Below are 21144 nucleotides of genomic sequence, written 5' to 3' on the forward strand. Positions count from 1 at the left end.
AAAATAGATGGGGGGCAATCAGTTCACATATGGTGTCCAGAGCACAGCTGGGGGCAGAGGGTGGTCTATAGCAGGCGGCAACGGTGAGAGACTTGTTTTTAGAGAGGTGGATTTTTAAAAGTAGAAGTTCAAATTGTTTGGGAACAGACCTGGATAGTAGGACAGAACTCTGCAGGCAGTCTTTGCAGTAGATTGCAACACCGCCCCCTTTGGCAGTTCTATCTTGTCTGAAAACGTTGTAGTTAGGGATGAAATGTCCGAATTTTTGGTGGTCTTCCTAAGCCAGGATTCAGACACGGCTAAAACATCCGGGTTGGCAGTGTGCTAAAGCAGTGAATAAAACAAACTTAGGGAGTCTTCTAATGTTAACATGCATGAAACCAAGGCTATTACGGTTACAGAAGTCATCAAAAGAGAGCGCCTGGGGAATAGGAGTGGAGCTAGGCACTGCAGGGCCTGGATTCACCTCTACATCACCAGAGCAAGAGTAGGATAAGGGTAAAAGCTATGAAAATTGGTCGTCTAGAACAGAGAGTAAAAGGACGTTTCTGGGGGCGATAAAATAGCTTCAAGGAATAATGTACAGACAAAGGTATGGTAGGATGTGAATACAGTGGAGGTAAACCTAGGTATTGAGTAATGATGAGAGATATTGTCTCTAGAAACATCATTGAAACCAGGTGATGTCATCGCATATGTGGGTGGTGGAACTGAAAGGTTGGATAAGGTAAGGTATATCAGTCATGATTTGGCCAAATTAACGACAAATCACGTTCATACGGTAATTTCAATCACAATGCTCTATAATACTACTCATCTAAAGCTAATCTACACCCATTAAATGTAGCTTGCTGTTGTGTATTATTCAAGAATCACTCAGGCTTTTTGTCAACACTAGTACTATAGTCTTGATTTGTTGTGCTAAACCGAGTTTATCAGAGTTTGAATTATAATAGGCTACACAAAGGAGTTATGAGGTTAAACAGTTATTGAGCACAAAAGTGTCCACTATCGTGGTCATTTATTTTTTATTTGTGGTGGTAATAGCATTGGTACAAGACAGTGTATTCCTGGAAGAAATACACACTGGTGTGTGTGAAGAAGTGTAGAGGAACAGAGGCTCACAACGGTTCAATTAACTTCTTTTTATATATCATACATAAGACGGTCTTAATATAATACAAAGGGCATTGTCATATACACAGCAAAGTCTTGACTAGATCTTACAATCTGTGGATACACGGACTTATCCTTTTCTCCATGCTGTTCAGTTTTATAGTGCATGTACAAATTGTTTATAAAATGTGAAATCAAAAATTGAAGGAAAATATATTCAAATGAAAATCAGAGGACTTGGGCTTCTGTAGGGTGAGGATATGTCAACAAGTACTCAAACATTTGTGTGAAACCCACAAACATAACAGCCTTATTGAAAATGGAACCACTTTTTCCCCAACCATGTGCTTTTCATACAACCAAAAAGTAAAGTCTGTGGATGTACATGCACTTACAATATACCCTGTAAAAATTAAGGTTTGAAGATCTAGCTTTCCCTGTTTGATTCAAACCCTACCTCATAGTGTTGTCCTGATGTAGTCAAGTACCTCTGCCCAGAGGCCACGTTACACCACTGACTAAGAAAACTGAGATCTTGCCCACTGAACGGTCACCAAATTGACAAACATAATCAACATACCAGCAGGAGCAAGGTAGTGAGTTCTATACTTCCTTTATTAAAAAAATATAAATATATACATAAATTCTATTTCCACTATTAAAAAGGGGCTGCATTTCATGACAACTGCTCTAGATCAGAAGTCAATCAGCATGATCTGAAACAGGCTCACACTTAAGAGGTTTTTTAAATCTTTATTTTGGAATGTTTAGTACCAGTATGAGTGTCAGCAAAACCACTGGCAGTTTCTGAGTCTCAAAAATCATGGAGGGGTATGAAAAATGATTGTGATTATAACCTAAACATTCAGATAAAATTTAAATATCATTACAGGTAGCTTTACATTTGAGTTTGTGGTTATACCAAACATGATTTTTCCTCGTGATGGTCTCTCCCCTGAACTATGACAATAGAAGTGTCCTGCGGTCTGTGTGTAACTAAGAAGGCTGTTATGAGCAGGACTTTGGTCTTGTTACTTTCCAGAGTAAAAAAACAAAAAAACAACAACAAAAAAAAACATTAAAAAAGCACTTCAAAATCCCTGATATAAAATAAAATGAACGAAAATGCCTCTACTAACGGTAGAGTTCTACAGACATGCATGTCTGCCAAAGTTGCACACATGCTCAGGACATTAGCAAGAGGGCTGACTGGTACCCTTCCCATTTGAATAGGACCAGGCTCACAAGGAGGTGCACTTCCAAATCACTTAGAAAATCATATTTACTGCAATTGTCTGTACACTGCCAGGGTAATGAGACTACAATAGTCTTGAGTTTTATGGCAGTAGCTAGCATGTTGCCAAATTATGTATGAAAGGCAGCAAAACCCTTTAAAATAGTAAAAGTGGGAGAAATGCAGAAATAGAATGCAGTGGTCTACGTTGAACCATCAGCTTTTAATTCTGCTACTCCGGAGCCTGCAGAGTAACTACCAATGTCTCTATACATACCAAGGTTAAAAGAGACTCCCAAAAATAATCTACCAATTAATATGGAAACAGGTTTGGGAAAAACATAGAAATCAAATCTGTTTAGAATATACGGTAGCTAACAGTTGTTGAACTTAACGGTTTCCAGTTTTGCTAAAGCAATATATTGCAGCGGTTTTGTATTGACGTTAAAATAAGATCTTGATAAACTGAGTCAAAAGTGGTGAACTGCTACATTATTGGTTACAGACACCTAATATGCTATAAAACTGCTTTGGTATAAAAAAAAATATCCAAAGGGGAAATAAATTCTTGTAAAATTCACAGCATAATTTGAGGAGAAAGAAAGGCAGTCACTTAACATTTTTTCCCCTCTTCAGTTTCCGTGTTTAAGATGGAGACATTTGTGCAGGTGTTCAGATGAGGAACTACATGCAAACGGGGAAAAAAATGGAAAAAAGGGATTTTATTTTTTTTTCACCACAAAATCCTTAAACTGTGAACAAGATTTGAAGGAAGTAATGTTTAGGAGATTGGTGTGTACAAGAAGACCCTGTAACGTGGGGCCCCATAGATGAGAAATCTTTGTAGAGAAAGGCCTCAAATCTTCATTCTTAAATGACCCTTTTCTATAATTTTTATTCTCCTTAAACAATTAAGGGCTGTCTACAGGGCTGTCTACAGATAAAAATAGTGGAAAGCCATCTTAATTCAAATGATAATATCCAGCTCCGACCCATTCCAAGTCCATGAGTCGTAAGGCCAAAAGGTTATCTGAGAACCAGCCACTGACTGAACCAGTCTTCCTCACGCTGGGCCGGACACTTTTCTTCTCCAGAGCCCATCTCTGCTCTCTCGTCTGTGCCAGGCCAGGGCCGGGACCAGCTCACCAGGGGGTAGCACTCCCCCCCGACATCTTTCACCTGCAGGGTATCCCCTCCACTGTCTGGGCCAGCGCACACTATAGGAACTCCACTGCTATGTGCTCCCCTCTCACAGAGTTACACAATACCGACAGACAACACGAAATATCACCGCAAACACTTTCCTCCTGGTCAAGCTAAAGGTTTTAAAAGCAGCTCTTCTGTGAAAATTCACTTTAAAAAAGGGTAAAACAATCAACAACCTGTGGAAGAAAAATGTCAGAAATTCCAGTTTGAAATAAGAGGACGTGTTAGCATTTCATTAGACAGCTACCTGTAAAACTGCTTCTAACTTCATCCTCAAATGCTCACCAGTAGATTTTGCCACCTAATACCAGATGGTGGTTATTTGTTACATGAATTTTGTGAAATGGTAGATGGATGCCTCAATTTTACTATGCTTATTCTGCAACATTATCATGTGCCTAATGATTGCAAAAAGAAAAATGACGGAAATCACATTCTTTTAACAAAGGTTTTTCTCTTTAGTAGCGGTTGAGTGATATCTCCCTTCTGACGTGAGCAGCTTTTGTTCGACACACCTGTTGTAAAAAACACCACCTTAAAATGACGCACAGGGGGAACACACAGCCAAATGTCAGTGCAGTCACGAGCTGGCCATGGAACTCTGCTGCACACACACTCCAGTCATGGGAGACTCCTCCCGGTCCATGCCCTGCCTCAAGCCCAGGTGGCCCTCCGGTAGGTAGTGAGCCGGACCCGTGTTTGTGCCCATGGGGTAAGCGGGGTGGGCAGCCATGCCTGTCTCCTGCCGGGGGTTCGAGAAGGCGCCCATCCCCATGCTCAGCCCGCCATGATGCCCAAAAGGCAGGTGGCGGAGCTGGTAGGCCTGGTTGCCGTGATTCCCAGTGGAAGAGGAAGATGTGGAGGAAGAGGAGGCAGAGGAAGACAGGGAGGTCATGGACAGATGGCCATGCACCACCTCCATGGAGTCTTGTGTGGAGGAGCTGTGTGTGGGGGAGGTGTAGTGCCGCGGGCGGGGCCGTGTGGCCATCACCTGCCCGTGGTGATGATGGGGGTGGGAGTGGGGGTGCAGGGCCTTGGGGTGCTGAGGGGGGACGTGGAAGGTGGTCTCCTGGACTGGGTGGGTCTCTCCGGTCACCGGCTCTGGTCCGACCCCACCTCCCCACACCAATGGGGGAGGGTAAGGCTTTCTTGCCTGTCAGTGCACCACAGAGAAATCAATTAATGTCTCTCGTACAAGCTCCAACTTTGCTGATCGCTACTTTGAGGAAAAATGTACTTACTATGACTGATGTGGTTGTCCCACCTAGCTATCTTAAGATGAATGCACTAACTAAGTTGCACGGGATAAGAGCGTCTGCTAAATGACTAAAATATGAAATGCTCCTTGAAAAATGTTACAATTAAATTCCCAGTGCATTTAATTACACTTAAATAATATTGACTACATTAGGACTTACATTACATTTCCGTCATTTAGCAGACATAACAGGTAGTCTATTGATTAATTAGCTTATTCAAATGAATGACAAAGACATGTCACCTGTGGACAGAGGGTGTCACCGTCGATGGCTGGCATTACTGCCCCAAAGTGCCCTCCACTGTGTAGGTGGTGATGGGTGGGGTCTGACCTCGCTCTACCACTGGTACTTGTCCCAGACGACCCTCCTGCAAGAGAAGAGGGCACAACTTCAGACTAAGTCCATCACACTCAAAGACAATGCAAAAATGACTGAACATAGAAAAGGTTGAAAATACTTTAAGCACCACCATCGGTTTGGTTTCCCACCAGTGCACTGAGAAGGGACAACTGAGACATGAGTCCACAACCGCAATATTCAGAGGAGAGATAGAGGGTCGATTGAGCCAGGGAGTGTTACCTGAGCTGGAGGAGGTGCTGGAGGTGGTTCCAGAGGACTGGGACTGCTCCAGCGCTGGGCTGGTAGACACACTGCTGCTCGTGTTGGTCCCCTCGTCTGCAGTCTTCTTAAAGAAGCTGTGCTGCAGGGCGTAGTAGGGCTGGATGCGGCTCTTGGGGTCATAGTCCAACATCCGAAGGATCAGGTCCTTGAACTTCAAATAGTCAGCAACAGCATGGCCAGACTCCCCCGCCCGCCGGCCACCTGGACCACCGGCCTCTACACCCATGATAGAGTGGAGCTTCCGAGAGGCTGGAGGCTTATACTGCTCAGAGGAGAGACAAGGGGGAGACACAGGGAGGGGTTGTCAGGTACTTGAACCTGAATACACAACACTACCAAAGCCAATGTTAGGACACCACATAGAGAAGGGAACTACAGCAAACTCACCCTTTTGCCATCTTTGGTCTTCTTAACACTCCATGTGCCATCCGATAGCTTCTCAAAGAACTTCCTGGCTTTTGGGGCTAGGTCCATAATGTGATTGGGGGGGATACCAAGAACTTCAACTATCTTATTCATCTGGTCCACCTGAGAATTATAGAACAGAACAAATATCGCCATGGATTAAATGTTAATTGCATGTATCAAATTTATTCACTCAAAGTTGGCTATATTTAAAACAACCTCCAGCTAGTCAGTCAAGCACACTGTACCTCGTTGGCTCCACTGAAGAGGGGCTCCCCAGTGTGCATCTCCACCAGGATGCAGCCAAGGGACCACATGTCGATGGCCAGGTCATAGGGCATGCCCAGCAGCACCTCTGGGGAGCGGTAAAAACGACTCTGAATGTACTGGTATATCTGAGGAAGGAGAAAGAGTCAACCACAACCCATTCTTATCAATATCATTATAGACATCAGCGTTACAACAATCTTGAAAACAGAACATATGGCAGAGGTATACAGAATATACGCAAAAAAATGAGACTTGTGCAAGATACAAGGTTAAACTCTTTTGGACCAAGACAATAAGTAGATTCGCATACCCTCTGTCCCAGTTGGCAGGAGCTGCCAAAGTCCACTATCTTGATGGCGCTCCTCTTGGGGTTGCACAGCAGGATGTTCTCTGGCTTCAGGTCACAGTGGATGATGCTGAGCTCGGGTGTGGCCAGGAACAGCAGCGCAGTGCAAAGCTGCTGAGCAAACTTCCTGGTCAGGTTGAGAGAGACACCACGGAAGTTGGTGTTTCGCAGCAGGTCGTACAGGTTGTATGAGAGCATCTCAAACACCAGGCAGAGGTGGTTCCGGAACATGAAGTGACGTTTCAGGTGAACTACATGACAGGAGAAATAGTGTGAGTCAGGTGTGGCTGATACACATTCAAGAGAGATTAGTTTAAAACATGACAGTGCACCATAATGGATTGTACAACAGAGTAGCACTAGAGTGCATTACCTATGTAGTATTTCATCTCAGTGTCATGTTTGTTCATGAGCTCTAGGAGGCGCACTTCAATCTGGGCTTGATTGAGAAAAGCTTTCTTGTTCTTGATGATCTTGATGGCAACCCACTCCTGCTCTACACGGTCATAAGCTTTTACAACCTACAGCAATCCAAAAGAGAGAAAAAACACCAACATATTTTCTTGTTGTTTTATTAAGCACTAGCTGCCCAAGTGCTCAAAATGAGAGCAATTTCCAAAGTTGATCATGGGAATAATCATTTATAAAAGTGTACCTGTCCAAATGACCCTTTGCCTATCAAGGAGTCAATCTCATAGCGGTCCATCCACTTCTCCCCATTCTTGACAATGTAATCGTAGTTGTCATCGTCGTAGCCATCATTGAAGACCTTCCTCTCTTTCTTGTGACTGGAGTCTTCACCCTGACCTGTTTGGTGACGTCGCTTCTTTTTTGCATAATAGACCTAAAGTCCAGGAAAGAAACCAAATACAGACATGAGCTTATGCACTTCCTGATCTAACTGAGAATATGAAAAATATTCTAAACTTGCATTGTTTATTACATCTGCAATTCAAACACTCAAATATGAAATTTTGTGACAATTGCAGTACATTGAACAGCAGAAACCAGTCTCACCTCATTGATCTGTTTATAGGTTTTGATAAGGTCTATAGAGAGCTTCCGCAGGGGAGCTAAAGTAGGGTCACGAAAGCACTGGGGCATGTGCCTCTGTAACAACAAATCACACAAAAAAAAACATGATCTCTGACAACAAAAAATATTTCTTACATTTTGCAATCGAAATGACAAGCTAGTTAAAGTTCTGATTTCTATTGTGCACGTATGTGTATTAAAAAGTGTATGATTCTATAAATTTTTTAACGTTTGTGTCTAACAAATTGAAAGGTTTGTGTTGCTTGTATACCGGGTTGGCAGTGAGCTGTTGCGTTTGGTCGCTGTACGGTAGGACCGCAGCAGTTTGGTCAGTGCTCGGCTGGTGGCGGTCACTGTACTGCTGGTGCGTATGGGGCATTGGAGCAGCCATCTGAAGACCAGCAGCGTGGAAAGAAAAAGAGGGCGCAAGCCGGACGGACGAAGGTTTGCATGCTGAAGTCTCTCCTCCTGAAAGAAATCAACACTGACACGAATTAACACTGAAATTGTAAAAAATAATAATACATTATACAAACTTCCCCTGAAGTAGTGACAACTCAATAAAATTTTCCAGACTGATTTCTGTCAATGGAAGGTTTCCTGCCTTGACAAACTGATCTAAAATACCACTTCAAGAGGTCTAGAAGTGTAAGACACTTCAGCACACTGACCTTTAAACCTTACTATGCAGTATGAATCTCAATGATTATCTACAATTCTGAAATACGATGTTGATAAATTCAAACTTTTATTTACTTAACTAGACACGGGTGATGTATTCTAACTAACATGTTACGGTCAGTGTAATTTACCTCATACATTGACATGAGTAGGAAGACATATTGGCCCATGAAATTACTGTTAAATAGTCCTATTATTCAAATGATATATGGTATGTTTGTTGTATTAGCTTCCATGAGGGCCTCTTTGTATCAAATGGAAGTTCTTGGCTTATACTAGTAATAACACAAAATATCTGTGCCCTTGTACATTGTGTAAAGGCCCCCAAAAACAAAAAACATACATATATACACACATAAAAACATGTTCATATGGTAAAGAAAATATAGGCATTTATATTTTCATTAGCCTTTTTGTGGGGGGGTGCTGTAAAATATGTACTTTTAAATCAGGAATAAAAAGGAAATATCAATACACCCTGGGATGTAAATCATCCTTCAATTTATGTGAAAGGGAATCAGAAAATTATTACATAGCTTGTTCATCTATCAGCATCTCTCACCAGAAAACACAATTCACCAGCGCTACACAGTAACCACTATTCAGAATCCCAGCAACAGCACCTAATTAGCATAGCCTATCACCACAGAGATACAGCGTGATTTGGCAAGCCCATCAACGCACAGGCCAATCACAACGCAGTATGCAAATAACCTACTTTTGTTGCCAGGGCAGAGCAGCTCCCATTTTCCAATGAGAAACCAAGAAATAAACAAGAAATAAAATTGAACTTTGGCACACTTAGAGGCCGCTTTCAGCACACTAGAGCCTGGCAGCAAAATAGCAGCACAGCCCAAAACCTGCACTCCATCTGAGAGCACTAGAGACAGAGCTGACCCAGCTGTGGAGGAACAAATATATCCAGACAGAGATATTAGAAAAACCTTTGAAATAAAAATGTACAGTAGCTAGTGCAGGAGAATCCAGTTTAGAATTATACAATTGTAATATGCAATTTCTGACATGTCATACTTACAATAATAAAACATGTATTAGGTATAACTGATTGTGGGGGTGACCTCAGAATCTGACAAAAACTAATATGGTAGCCTATTCTAACCCTACTACTTAATCACGATTAGTACAGTACTATACTTTATATTGTGACATATGTATAATATTGTACATTTAATATTATATAGGCCTTTATATAATTATGTACTATTATTATATCTGGGGCTGGTCAGTTCACACTTGTCCTTTGTGTAATTGTTCAACAAAGCTTGCCAGTTGTTCGAGCATGCTTCCAAGCTCACTAAATGCAAAAGACTAGTCCAAGGATGACTGGCATTTCTTTCCTTCTTCTCCACTTTCTTGGCTGACATCTTGAGGTGCACCATGGTTCTATTTTAAACTTCACTCCATTTCATGTCATCCCAATTCCAAATTGTAAACTTAATAATGCAACCAACATTCCAGGGAGAATGCACTGTAATGGTCGAGAGGAACACGACAAGGCAGTGGTAATCAAGAATTGAAAGACTGAATTTGAACATGTGGAAAGTCTAATAAATAATATAACTCTACTGTGACTGACATAATTTATGGTGGAAATGTCTTCATGTGCAATTTGCTTTGCACCGACAGACAACTGAAAGTTGTTTTTGAAGTAAGCAGGTAATTTATTTAATAATTGAAGCATTATGTTTCATGTATTTCTGATTGACAAGATATGGTTAGGCTGTGGGGGGGAATTAAGAAGAGTGCCTCCTCCCCACGAAAGATAAAATATGTCAGTTATTGCAGCTAACCTGGATGCATCGTCTCCTGTAAAATGTCATATCATCCTGGAAGGAGAGTCCAGCAGCAAACCACAACCCACTATAAAGAACAAAAAGGAGATAAGTATCATTCATTGACTGTGCATTTTAGGTGGGATCTACTTTCCAAAAGAACAAAAACTTGACGGGAAAAAAAGAGGGAGGAAAAATACCAAAACATTGCAAAGGCAAGGGCAAAAAATTGAAACTAACTGGATAGTAAAATGCACATATTTTGTAAATTTAGAAAACTATAATCACTCCAACAATCACCTTTTCCCAGTCAGTCTGGTTAATCTCAGTGAACCAATTATTCTCAACATGCCTAACACAAATAACCTTATAAATCTATGATGTATGAGGCTGTTGACTTTTTGCAAGAACAGTTCAGAAACATGGTTTCACACCAAAACAGGTGCCATCCGAACAAGCAGGTCAAATCAGCTTGACCATTGTTGTGACCTAGTAAAACTAGAGATCTCCTCTCAGAATGTCTTTAGTCATTGTCAAAGTTCTGGAGTTTCATTAACTTTATATACACATGTCATGAAGATGACCCGAATGACTCAACAGCAACTAGCTAATAAAATATTACATTATGTATTGACAGTGAGCTTAAGTAGTTTTAGTGTGGGAATGCTTGCTAAATATGATATGCAGTACAAGCCCACATTGCAACGCAAAAGTGTTTTGAAAACAAACTGTACACCATTTAAATTATTCAGAACTGTGCATATAAAGTAAAGATAATGCTTCCAACTGTACCACTAAGGATAACCAAGGTAATTGCTTGTGAAGCATAAACGATCGAAACATTCCGTTTTCAGGACCGTCTTCTGAACAGTTCCTTTCATGATGAGTTTAAGCATGAACACAGGCCTATCTACATGGAAATATAGTTTAATTTCGAATTTTAAGTGTTGTATGTAACTTCATATCTAACTGTCTACCCTATAACATTTTTTATTTATAAAAAATATTCAGTTTTGCTACATACTTGCACACTCAAAACGGCCTGTCATCAATTCAAAATAAGGAATTGTTAACTGTTAGCTAGCTACTCACAGGTGATGGACTATTTCTCGCCATGGTTGGAATTTCGAAAGCAAATCATCAGTTTAGCCTTCTCGAGAGCAGTTGTCAGTGGCAGTCTGGTTTCGTCTACAATGACAAATACTACATAACTAGTTTACTCAGTAGCTAACGTTACCCATCTAGCTTTGGTACGTTAAGGCAAGCAATCCGTTTCCTCTCGCCAGTGAGTGCAGTGACGATGTCTTCTGCGAGCGATCTGTATGGGCCTAACGTTAGCTTACTAGCCAGCTACGTTAGATGACCAGTTAGCGAGTTGGTTAACTAGCAAGCCAATAACGCTGGTTATGGGCCCTAATTGTTAACTGGCTAACGATCGTATATTCAAACGTTTGCTACCACGTTATCTTGCGCCCAACTTTCTAACAGGTTAACGTAAGCTAGCTACGGTAGTTAACGCGTCAGCTTTTCTTGCCCATAAATACTTAACGTTAGCTAGCTATGAACTTACGTTAACACTTTTACGTAACGTTAGCCGCTAGATAATATTAGCTAACGTTAGTTACAACTAAATGACAATGCTGTTAGATTTTTTTTAAACTAACTAGCTAGGTTTAAAAATGTTAGGTGTAGTTAGATCCAGAGCGCTAACGTTAGCTAGCGAATCTGTACTGGCTAATGTTAGCAACATTCTTACGACATCCGGCTAATGCAATGGTTGCTGCTGATCGTTAGCTAGATGACCGTAAGTTACATTAGCTAATTACCACACATGTAACGTTAGCTACCTTTTTTACACAACACACATAGTCAGCTTCATACACGGGCTCACCTCTGATGGCACGATCTTCATTTAAAGTCAATTAACCTGTATGGTAGGGCAACTTATCCAGCTTGAGCTTCTCCGCCCCCACTGTCGTCGGCTAAGTTAAGTCAGTCACAGTCAACCTAATTCCCGAAACGCGAAGGTGAAAAGTCTTCTCCACTGGCAAACCAAGTTAAAAAAAATGGCCATCCAAGTAAAACTTCTTGACGATCAAATGCGTCCCCAACCAACAAAATGTGTTATCCACCCAACTTCGACTAGCATCAGCTGACGACTAGCGCCAGCTAGCTATCTAGTTGACTAAACGAACGTGGCTACTATTAACTAGCGACGGTTAGCCAGTTAGCTAACACGATTCTGTAGCTAGGAATTCAAACGCTAAATAAAAGGTAGCTACATTCAAATTGTTCTGTTTTCTTGCAAGCTCACCACGGGAAACACGGACGTAGGCAACCATAACGAAAAATAATGAAGACCCCAAAATATGAAACCAATATCATGCCCTAAGATACACGCTTATTTTGGACAAAAAAAATGTATGTCAATTTTCACAAAATGGCGCGCGTCCCAAACCTGCGCAGTGAACCGGCCCGGTAGACCAGAAACACTGGCAACTATAAGTGCGGCTCCCACTAGATATATTTAAACTATGCTAAATCATTTGCCGTTTACTTGTCCTAATCCGATTCATTCGACGCATCGTTTTGAACACAAATGTCAATGGTATATCCAGTGATTGCATTATTCCGGCGGGAAGGGACAACATTTGAAAAGACCTTCTGACAAAATGGCGATTGCCTGAGTTGTTACTATGACAACTGTCAATCAATCTATCAAATCCCCGGATGAACTAATGGCGAGGATAATTCAACCATAGATTCAACGTTGTATGCTGTCAATCAGTAATTCTAATGAATAAATTGTCTCCATTGAATTATAACATTCTAAAGTAGAATACAATAATCTAGATAGGATTTCTAAATTCGAAAAAACTGCATGAATAGTTAGTTGTGTTGCAGGAATTTGCCAAACTTTATTGCATCCATGTTTGAGACAGTAATAAAACTGTATGACTGCAATAGCACATTTTCAGAAAATGAAATGCAAGACATACAGACCTAGTCTTTTTTACAGTCAGACTTGACATCATGATTCCTGAGTATAAACAAGCTGTGTGATATTGTTGCATAGAAGAACCCATCTGTAAAGTACATTCCTGATCAGGACAGCAGACTAGCTGTATAAAGGGCATGCACATTTTATTTATCTTTAGCCTATATTGTATGGCTGTCAGCTTAAAGGTTCGACATGAATTTACTAGTAACATTTAACATGTGACAAGATATTCATAAATCAGATCAAACTACTGAAAGCAACCTGATTGAAATATCCAAGTGGGATCTTATTAGTAACATTTTTAATCTCTGAATGATGATGAAGCAAATCCTTGTGCTATGTTCTTTGGCCAATGGATGGCAGTATACATCCTTTCTATGTGCAGTTCTGGATTTCTGATTATCATGGTCCTGTGTGATTCTGAATTGACTTACCAATGCCCTGCTATTAGTGTTGAGGAATGCCCAATAGTGGTCCAATTGTAAAATATGGATTTATGGATGATACGAATGAATAGCGACTGATTCTCTGGGATTTTGGGGTGTATATGTACCTATTCTCAAAGATATCTGATGGCGATACTTTTTATGATGTATTGTGAGCAGAATGACAGAGCCAACAAAACATTCTTTAACATGAGTCTTCAAAATGTAGGCTACACTTTATTTTAAACAAAAGTACAAAAACAAAAGCCAGTATTTACAATACTTGCATGGCAATATTTACCCTCTTTGGTCTTATTTCCAATTTGTTGGTTTCACATTAACTACAACGTAGGACACAAACAGCAAGCTGACAGTATGAGATATGTGGTAAAACTCATAGAAATCTACAGAAGGCTCAAAATCCACAGAAGGCTTACATTATAATTATTATTGTCAAATAACTGCAAGAAATTACTATCAATTGTTCAGTACCTTTAAAGCGGTTAAATTTTAAAGCGGTTAAAAAGTGGTTAAATTTGTGAGAATAATTGAATATAACTAACAGAGATGCTAACCTTGTAATCTTGAACAATATAAATAGCTAAAAATAACCAAAACAAATCACATTTACATCTAGGTCTGATATATTTGCAGGTTCAGTAAATGCTACTCATAACCCTGACCTAAGTTGTGAAGTATGCAACTGCTGGACAACTTGTCTCTTTACACATAAAAAATGACATAAAAGCACAGAATTTAACACTATGAATACAACTGAGATAAGACATATTCTGTAATGTAGTGGTTATGTCCAAACTAAACACAACCCACTGATACACAAACAGATGGTCAGAGTGTACTGCATGCCTAACAGCATCACTCAATCTCCTGATACTTTTGATGGCAAAAATGTACAAAAAACAAACAGGAACCATGTAACATGTCATGAAATAATTTGTACAACAGATCTTCTACTTCCTGCAATGCAAAGTGATGCATCTTGGTATAATGCTTAACTCATATTACGTTACAACTAAAGCTAGTTATGTAGCCTATACCCTTCCCTTAGCCCTTTCATTAAAATATTCAACAGTTTATTTTTCCAATGGAGACTACACAAAATGGCAGTGTATGTTCCATAAAAAATTGACAAAATGTATTGACTGCGTTCGGTTGTGTTAATGGGTGTTTGGTTGTGTTGATGATATGGAACTGAGATGGAACAGCGGTGAAGACCTTCAGATCCTCTATAATGCATTGAGGGTCAGGGAGGTCTAGGTCAATGCACACATCCTTACAGAAAAGGCATCTGGTCCAGTAGTTATTCTAATAGCAATAACGTTAATTAAATCCAAGCCAAACACTCCAATTGGCATTTTTCTCTATTTGACCAAATCCTTCTTAACCAACACTTGAAACAAAAACTATTACAAAGGATTGTTAACACATTTTATCCATAGCGCAGACAATTTAGGCTTATGTACAACACATATCCTTTCATTTAGACAGTTTTTTTCTTTCAATATTCAGAGGAAATAAAGTTTTGTGGATAAGTCCAAATCCAAATGGTCTTCATCCAGTTCAATGCCCCCTTTTCAAATTTTAACAGAAGTGAGCAAAAGCTTCTAGTTGCCGCTTCCGCACTGCAGAAAAATTGTGATGATGTTAACGGCATCTTTTAATCTAAACATAAGAAGTAAATATTATAATATACAGTAATAGACGTGTTTTTCAAGACATGTTCTTTACCTTTTTTCTCTCATTCTTTAAACATTCCTTTTCTTTACACCTCAACTTTCTGGCTGTTTTCCTCCAGCTTCTCCTCTATTTTCTCCTCCAGTTTCTTGCTCTCCTCAGTGGATCCATCCTCCTTCTCACCAGTCTTCCAGCTGCCTTGCCTTTTAACACAAATCAGGTTGTTTAACACAAATCACAGCCCTCCAATAATAATACATACATCACCATAACATGCTATATATGAAAGGCATTTTGATTTAATTAACTTACTTGGATTTCTTCAGGTACAGCCAGTATGCTAGACCCACAACTACAGTGGCCAGGAGCAGACCAACAATAACTCCCACCACCAACTTTGTTGTGTCACTGTCATCTGATGAGCCTGTAAAGGCACAGAGAGAGAGGAGAAACATCAGAAACAAGGAGAGAACATTCTGCAAATGAAGAGACTGCAAAAAATAAATTTGCGTATGTATAAACAGGGTTAGGTAGGTTACTTTCGGAATGTAATCTGATACAGTTACGAGTTACCTGTCCAAAACTGTAATCGATAATGTAACTTTTGGATTACCCAAACTCAGTAATGTAATCTGATTACTTACATTTTGATTACTTAACTATTAAGAGGCATTAGAAGAAGACAAAAAGGATCGATCAAACGCATTTGGTGTGTCATCATTAGTGGTCTCTGACCAGAGATGGACGTATTTCAATTACTTTTGAGTATTTTGTATTTCACCAGCCTGAACTACTACATCCAATGTATTTGGTAACAATATACTTTCGAGACCTGTATTACAAAAAAACAAAAAAAATACTTTTCTATACTATTTATTTTATAGCGGTTCACAATTTTGTGTCCCTCTTTCATCCTGCATTGGTATCAGAAGTCTGCTGACAATGGTGTGATAAGAGTGTCTGATAAATTACCAAAAATGTAAATGTAAAAATGAACACTTGCAAAACACTTACATTTTGGTCATTTAGCAGACACACTTATCCAGAGCGACTTACAGTCAGTGCATTCAACTAAGGTAGATAAACAACAACAACATATCACAGTAATGGCAAGTAAAACACTCAGGTGGAACAAACTTGAGTCCCAAAATAAAATGGTAAAACATGAGGATAAATATGAGAGCAGAGCAAGCAGATCAACGAAAGTAGTGAATTTCAGCTTTTTCACTGTGGGAGGCCAATGGAGTTAAACGTGTGCCTTTTTTCAATGCTGAATTGAATGTCATTAAGAAAATAGAAAGGTGTCAATGTATTTTTTCACAAAACATCCTTTCTACATTTAAAAAGAATCCAATAATCTACTTTTTCAAAAGTATCTGTAATCTGATTACAATATTTTGCTGGTAACGTAACTGATTACAGAAGAAGAAAAAATTATCAGTTTACATGTAACTGATTACATGTAATGAGTTGCTCCCCAAACCTGTGTATAAATGTCAACGAATACATATGAATGAATAAGGTATACACATTCATGCTGCAAAATTCAATGGTTGTTATAGAATTTGTAACCTTCTGTATTATGATTTAGATAAATGTGAACTGCTCCTTGTGAACATGTAATAAATACAATTTTGGCAAATGAAAGGATGGATAACATTGAGAGATTGTCAGGATGCTGGTGGCTCCACTCCTTCTGATCCTCAGAATGTGTATGTTTATCTTAACAAATATTTCCTACACCCCCAGCACCACATCTTGTTGTTCAACAGCGTTTCAGCAGTGGGGCTATTTGTGGATGATGTTAATCTGAGATTGTGCTCTGGAGGGTATAATGCACAATAGCAGATTCCACTTTCTCTGGGAAGCTTATATATTTTTCTACAGAATCCCTCCTCTCCTCCATCTTGCTACAGGAAATGTTAAATAAGATCATCACAACTTACCTTGTTTATCCATTCTCACCTCCTCAAATACTGAAATCAGATATAAAGTTATATTAACGTCCAACCCAGAAATCAATTAAGTATACTGTATAATGTTATTGGTCAGACAGTGTGTTATCGGCTATGTTAGACTCTAGATTGACTGTAACACGGTGTTGGTTGTTTAGATTTCCTGGTCGCATGCAAACTGAGAACATGACATCAGAGGGGGGAAGGATAGAGTCCAGCATCCTGACAAACAGACCAAAAGTGAGGGAGAAGAATGAAAAAGGGAAAAATGCTTTTCCAAAAACACAAAATGAGTGAGATATGGCTGTCTGTATTGATTTATCTAATCAAATACTGCAGAAACCAAAGGGAAATTATTGCCAAGGAGCATGCATAGTATGTCCAGTATGCATAGTAGCATGTTTTAGGTTGGCTAGAGACAAGAACTAGGTCCCCATGGCCAAGGTTCCCTCCATAAAACATTTCCATACTTTTTTACTAATCATCATGCATACAGACAGTGGGGGAATTTGTTAGCATCAGGAGAGGGTGATCGACCAGATCCACACAAGGATTAGTGAGTTACCCTTTAGAGAGGAAGGAAGGGGATAGGACAGGGAATTTTAGGCCATACCACCACACTGTACTTACAGGTCGACACGTTAATAGCCCTGGTGTCCTGGCCAAGCTCATTGGACACAGTGCAGACAACGGTCAGGTTGACTGTAGGCACAATGGTCAGCTTGTGTGAGATCTTCCCATTGACGTAGGGACTTTCATCAGCCTGAAAATTAAATAGACGCAGCTGTTAGTGTACAATGGCTTATCGTATATCTTGTGTATCTGATGGAGATTTAAATGCCATGCAGAACATAGCTGCTTCCTCTCCAGTAATAGCACAAAGATGCATTTCATAGAATTCTATTGCGAAGAATATATGGAATCTTATATTATTCCATGGCATAATGAATGTTGCTAGAATCAAATAAAATATGTATATTTCATGTACTACCACTAGGAGGTGGTGTTGTATTTTCGTGAGGCTCAACCTATTCGTGATAAGGAGTACCTTCAGGGCATAGAGGCAGAGGACTAGAGAAACCCCCAAACAAACAGGCAACACCCTTTTCACATCTTCTAAGAATACGATATGGTGCGTCTGCTATGAAAAGAGCCAGCACTAATTTTACATTTGATGTCTTATCCTATTTACTGTGAACAGGTTTTATAGAACTCTAAACTTTGAATGCACTGGTGTGTTTGTCCCCAGATGCGCAGAAATGTGAGCTGTGACTAAATTATTGTGTGTGAGTGACTCAGCCGTAGAATATTAATTGAAAGAGGTCAGTGCAGCTTTGGAGTGGATTGATCATGCAGACCCAATGGGTGTGTGTGTGGTCATGTCCCACACACACACACACACACACACACACACACACACACACACACACACACACACACACACACACACACACACACACACACACACACACACACACACACACACACAGGCTCAGGTACGCCAAGAACAAAAATCCTTTGTCTTCATGACAGACCAATGCATAATAAACGTGGTGTGCATCTGAGAGAAGGAAACCTATCTACAAAAACACTGAGCCCATCAGTTTGGGAAGTCAGTCAGAAAATGTTCAAGAAAAGAAGTTACTTAGGAAGTCACAAATACACTGCTCAAAAAAATAAAGGGAACACTTAAACAACACAATGTAACTCCAAGTCAATCACACTTCTGTGAAATCAAACTGTCCACTTAGGAAGCAACACTGATTGACAATAAATTGCACATGCTGTTGTGCAAATGGAATAGACAAAAGGTGGAAATTATAGGCAATTAGCAAGACACCCCCAATAAAGGAGTGATTCTGCAGGTGGTGACCACTGACCACTTCTCAGTTCCTATGCTTCCTGGCTGATGTTTTGGTCACTTTTGAATGCTGGCGGTGCTCTCACTCTAGTGGTAGCATGAGACTGAGTCTACAACCCACACAAGTGGCTCAGGTAGTGCAGCTCATTCAGGATGGCACATCAATGCGAGCTGTGGCAAAAAGGTTTGCTGTGTCTGTCAGCGTAGTGTCCAGAGCATGGAGGCGCTACCAGGAGACAGGCCAGTACATCAGGAGACATGGAGGAGGCCGTAGGAGGGCAACAACCCAGCAGCAGGACCGTTACCTCCGCCTTTGAGCAGGAGGAGCACTGCCAGAGCCCTGCAAAATGACCTCCAGCAGGCCACAAATGTGCATGTGTCTGCTCAAACGGTCAGAAACAGAGTCCATGAGGGTGGTATGAGGGCCCGACGTCCACAGGTGGGGGTTGTGCTTACAGCCCAACACCGTGCAGGACGTTTGGCATTTGCCAGAGAACACCAATATTGGCAAATTCGTCACTGGCGCCCTGTGCTCTTCACAGATGAAAGCAGGTTCACACTGAGCACATGAGCACATGTGACAGACGTGACAGAGTCTGGAGACGCCGTGGAGAACGTTCTGCTGCCTGCAACATCCTCCAGCATGACCGGTTTGGCGGTGGGTCAGTCATGGTGTGGGGTGGCATTTCTTTGTGGGGCCGCACAGCCCTCCATGTGCTCACCAGAGGTAGCCTGACTGCCATTAGGTACCGAGATGAGACCCTCAGAGCCCTTGTGAGAACATATGCTGACACATGCACATTTGTGGCCTGCTGGAGGTCATTTTGCAGGGCTCTGGCAGTGCTACTCCTTGCACTTGCACAAAGGCGGAGGTAGCGGTCCTGCTGCTGGGTTGTTGCCCTCCTACGGCCTCCTCCACGTCTTCTGATGTACTGGCCTGTCTCCTGGTAGCGCCTCCATGCTCTGGACACTACTCTGACAGACACAGCAAACCTTCTTGCCACAGCTCGCATTGATGTGCCATCCTGGATGAGCTGCACTACCTGAGACACTTGTGTGGGTTGTAGACTCCGTCTCATGCTACCACTAGAGTGAGGGCACCGCCAGCATTCAAAAGTGACCAAAACATCAGCCAGGAAGCATAGGAACTGAGAAGTGGTCAGTGGTCACCACCTGCAGAATCACTCCTTTATTGGGGGTGTCTTGCTAATTGCCTATAATTTCCACCTTTTGTCTATTCCATTTGCACAACAGCATGTGCAATTTATTGTCAATCAGTGTTGCTTCCTAAGTGGACAGTTTGATTTTACAGAAGTGTGATTGACTTGGAGTTACATTGTGTTGTTTAAGTGTTCCCTTTATTTTTTTGAGCAGTGTAGTAACATAGTGAAAGACATTATGGGGGAAGTTTGTCTGTCTGAAATAGTGTGGACAGTAAAATACCACAAGCACTGATTCACTACAAAGACATCCAAAGGTTCATTGACTGTAAACCTCCCAGATTTAGAGTTCTCTGGCTTCCTGACAGATTCCAATAAAAGGAAGCTTAAATTGACTGTTTTTATAAGGTCAGGAGCTGCTTTCATATCGGCAGTAACACATCCGGAAAGATGGCGAGGATTTGTGTGTTCCGTTCCATTCATGTGGTGGCACGCCACAGAAAAATGGGTGCATGGCACAAGGTGTTGCTTTGAGAGAATTCCAGATAAACTAATGATTTTGTGAGTCTTTGCTGCTATTCCAGGATAGATAAGGGTGTTGTGCGTTTTACAGTAACTGATGGATAAATACAGTGTGATCTGTATAATGAGTGTCCCTGTGAGTGTGAAGTCTAATGCCACCTCCTGTGTGTCAGTGGAGTGTCCTGGCACCTTAGTGAAGATGTCTGTGTTTGTTCATACCGATGTGCCGTTGACGCTCCAGGCCACAGTGGGTTTGGGGGAGCCCTCAGCCTCGCAGGTCAGTACCTTGTGCTGGCCGTCCTCGCCACGCTGCTTTGCCAACCGCCGGATGACTGGAATACCTGCAAGAAGACGCATGGTCTCCTCAACTACACCAAAACGAACAAGAAAATGATCGCACCATGCCATGCAACAACACCACATGATGTATGGACAACACAAACAAATATGGAGAAAGCCTCTCCCTGAAGTGAAACAGCTACTGGGGAATCAGTATCTTTGAATAAAAGTCTATCATTAGGAACACGTACAAAAATCTATCTTTGAAAAACAGTGTTGA

At 40.9% G+C, this 21144-nt stretch overlaps 2 protein-coding genes across 5 annotated transcripts in view; both read right to left on the reverse strand.

The window, feature by feature from the left end:
• Nucleotides 1-1130: 1130 nt before the first annotated feature.
• LOC129822156 (dual specificity tyrosine-phosphorylation-regulated kinase 1A-like) lies at nt 1131-12664 on the reverse strand. Of its 3 annotated transcripts, none has more exons than XM_055880169.1 (12): nt 11858-12664; nt 9985-10054; nt 7764-7960; nt 7475-7567; nt 7113-7301; nt 6831-6978; nt 6422-6708; nt 6090-6236; nt 5824-5964; nt 5395-5698; nt 5058-5182; nt 1131-4709 (listed from the first exon to the last, which is right to left on the reverse strand). In XM_055880169.1, the coding sequence occupies exons 2-12, from the start codon at nt 9992-9994 to the stop codon at nt 4137-4139; spliced, it is 2214 nt and encodes a 737-aa protein (XP_055736144.1). In that variant the 5' UTR covers nt 9995-10054; nt 11858-12664; the 3' UTR covers nt 1131-4136. The 3 variants fall into 3 exon arrangements, with proteins under 3 accessions (XP_055736144.1, XP_055736145.1, XP_055736146.1); XM_055880170.1 differs by lacking the exon at nt 11858-12664 and adding an exon at nt 11059-11850; XM_055880171.1 differs by lacking the exon at nt 9985-10054.
• A 945-nt stretch (nt 12665-13609) lies between these two features.
• LOC129822157 (CD166 antigen homolog) overlaps nt 13610-21144 on the reverse strand; it is a 61798-nt gene continuing 54263 nt past the window's right edge. The window contains exons 11-16 of one of the 2 annotated variants that reach the window (XM_055880172.1): nt 20805-20926; nt 17673-17805; nt 17034-17063; nt 15400-15511; nt 15142-15290; nt 13610-15035 (exon numbers count right to left, since the gene is read on the reverse strand). In XM_055880172.1, the coding sequence (XP_055736147.1) occupies nt 15176-15290; nt 15400-15511; nt 17034-17063; nt 17673-17805; nt 20805-20926 (512 nt within the window). In that variant the 3' untranslated portion in view covers nt 13610-15035; nt 15142-15175. The remainder of the gene's footprint in view (nt 15036-15141; nt 15291-15399; nt 15512-17033; nt 17064-17672; nt 17806-20804; nt 20927-21144) is intronic. The other variant, XM_055880173.1, reaches the window with a different exon arrangement.

This window comes from Salvelinus fontinalis, chromosome 24 (assembly GCF_029448725.1).
Source record: "Salvelinus fontinalis isolate EN_2023a chromosome 24, ASM2944872v1, whole genome shotgun sequence".
Taxonomy (NCBI): domain Eukaryota; kingdom Metazoa; phylum Chordata; class Actinopteri; order Salmoniformes; family Salmonidae; genus Salvelinus; species Salvelinus fontinalis.

Bases quoted from the DNA above. Each gene is read 5' to 3' on its own strand.
- LOC129822156 (XM_055880169.1), bottom strand. The intron at 6,709-6,830 runs GTAATGCACTCT...CCTGTCATGTAG, and splicing joins TGAGATGAAATACTACATAG to TTCACCTGAAACGTCACTTC. The intron at 5,965-6,089 runs GTACAGTGTGCT...TATAATTCTCAG, and splicing joins TCTTCAGTGGAGCCAACGAG to GTGGACCAGATGAATAAGAT.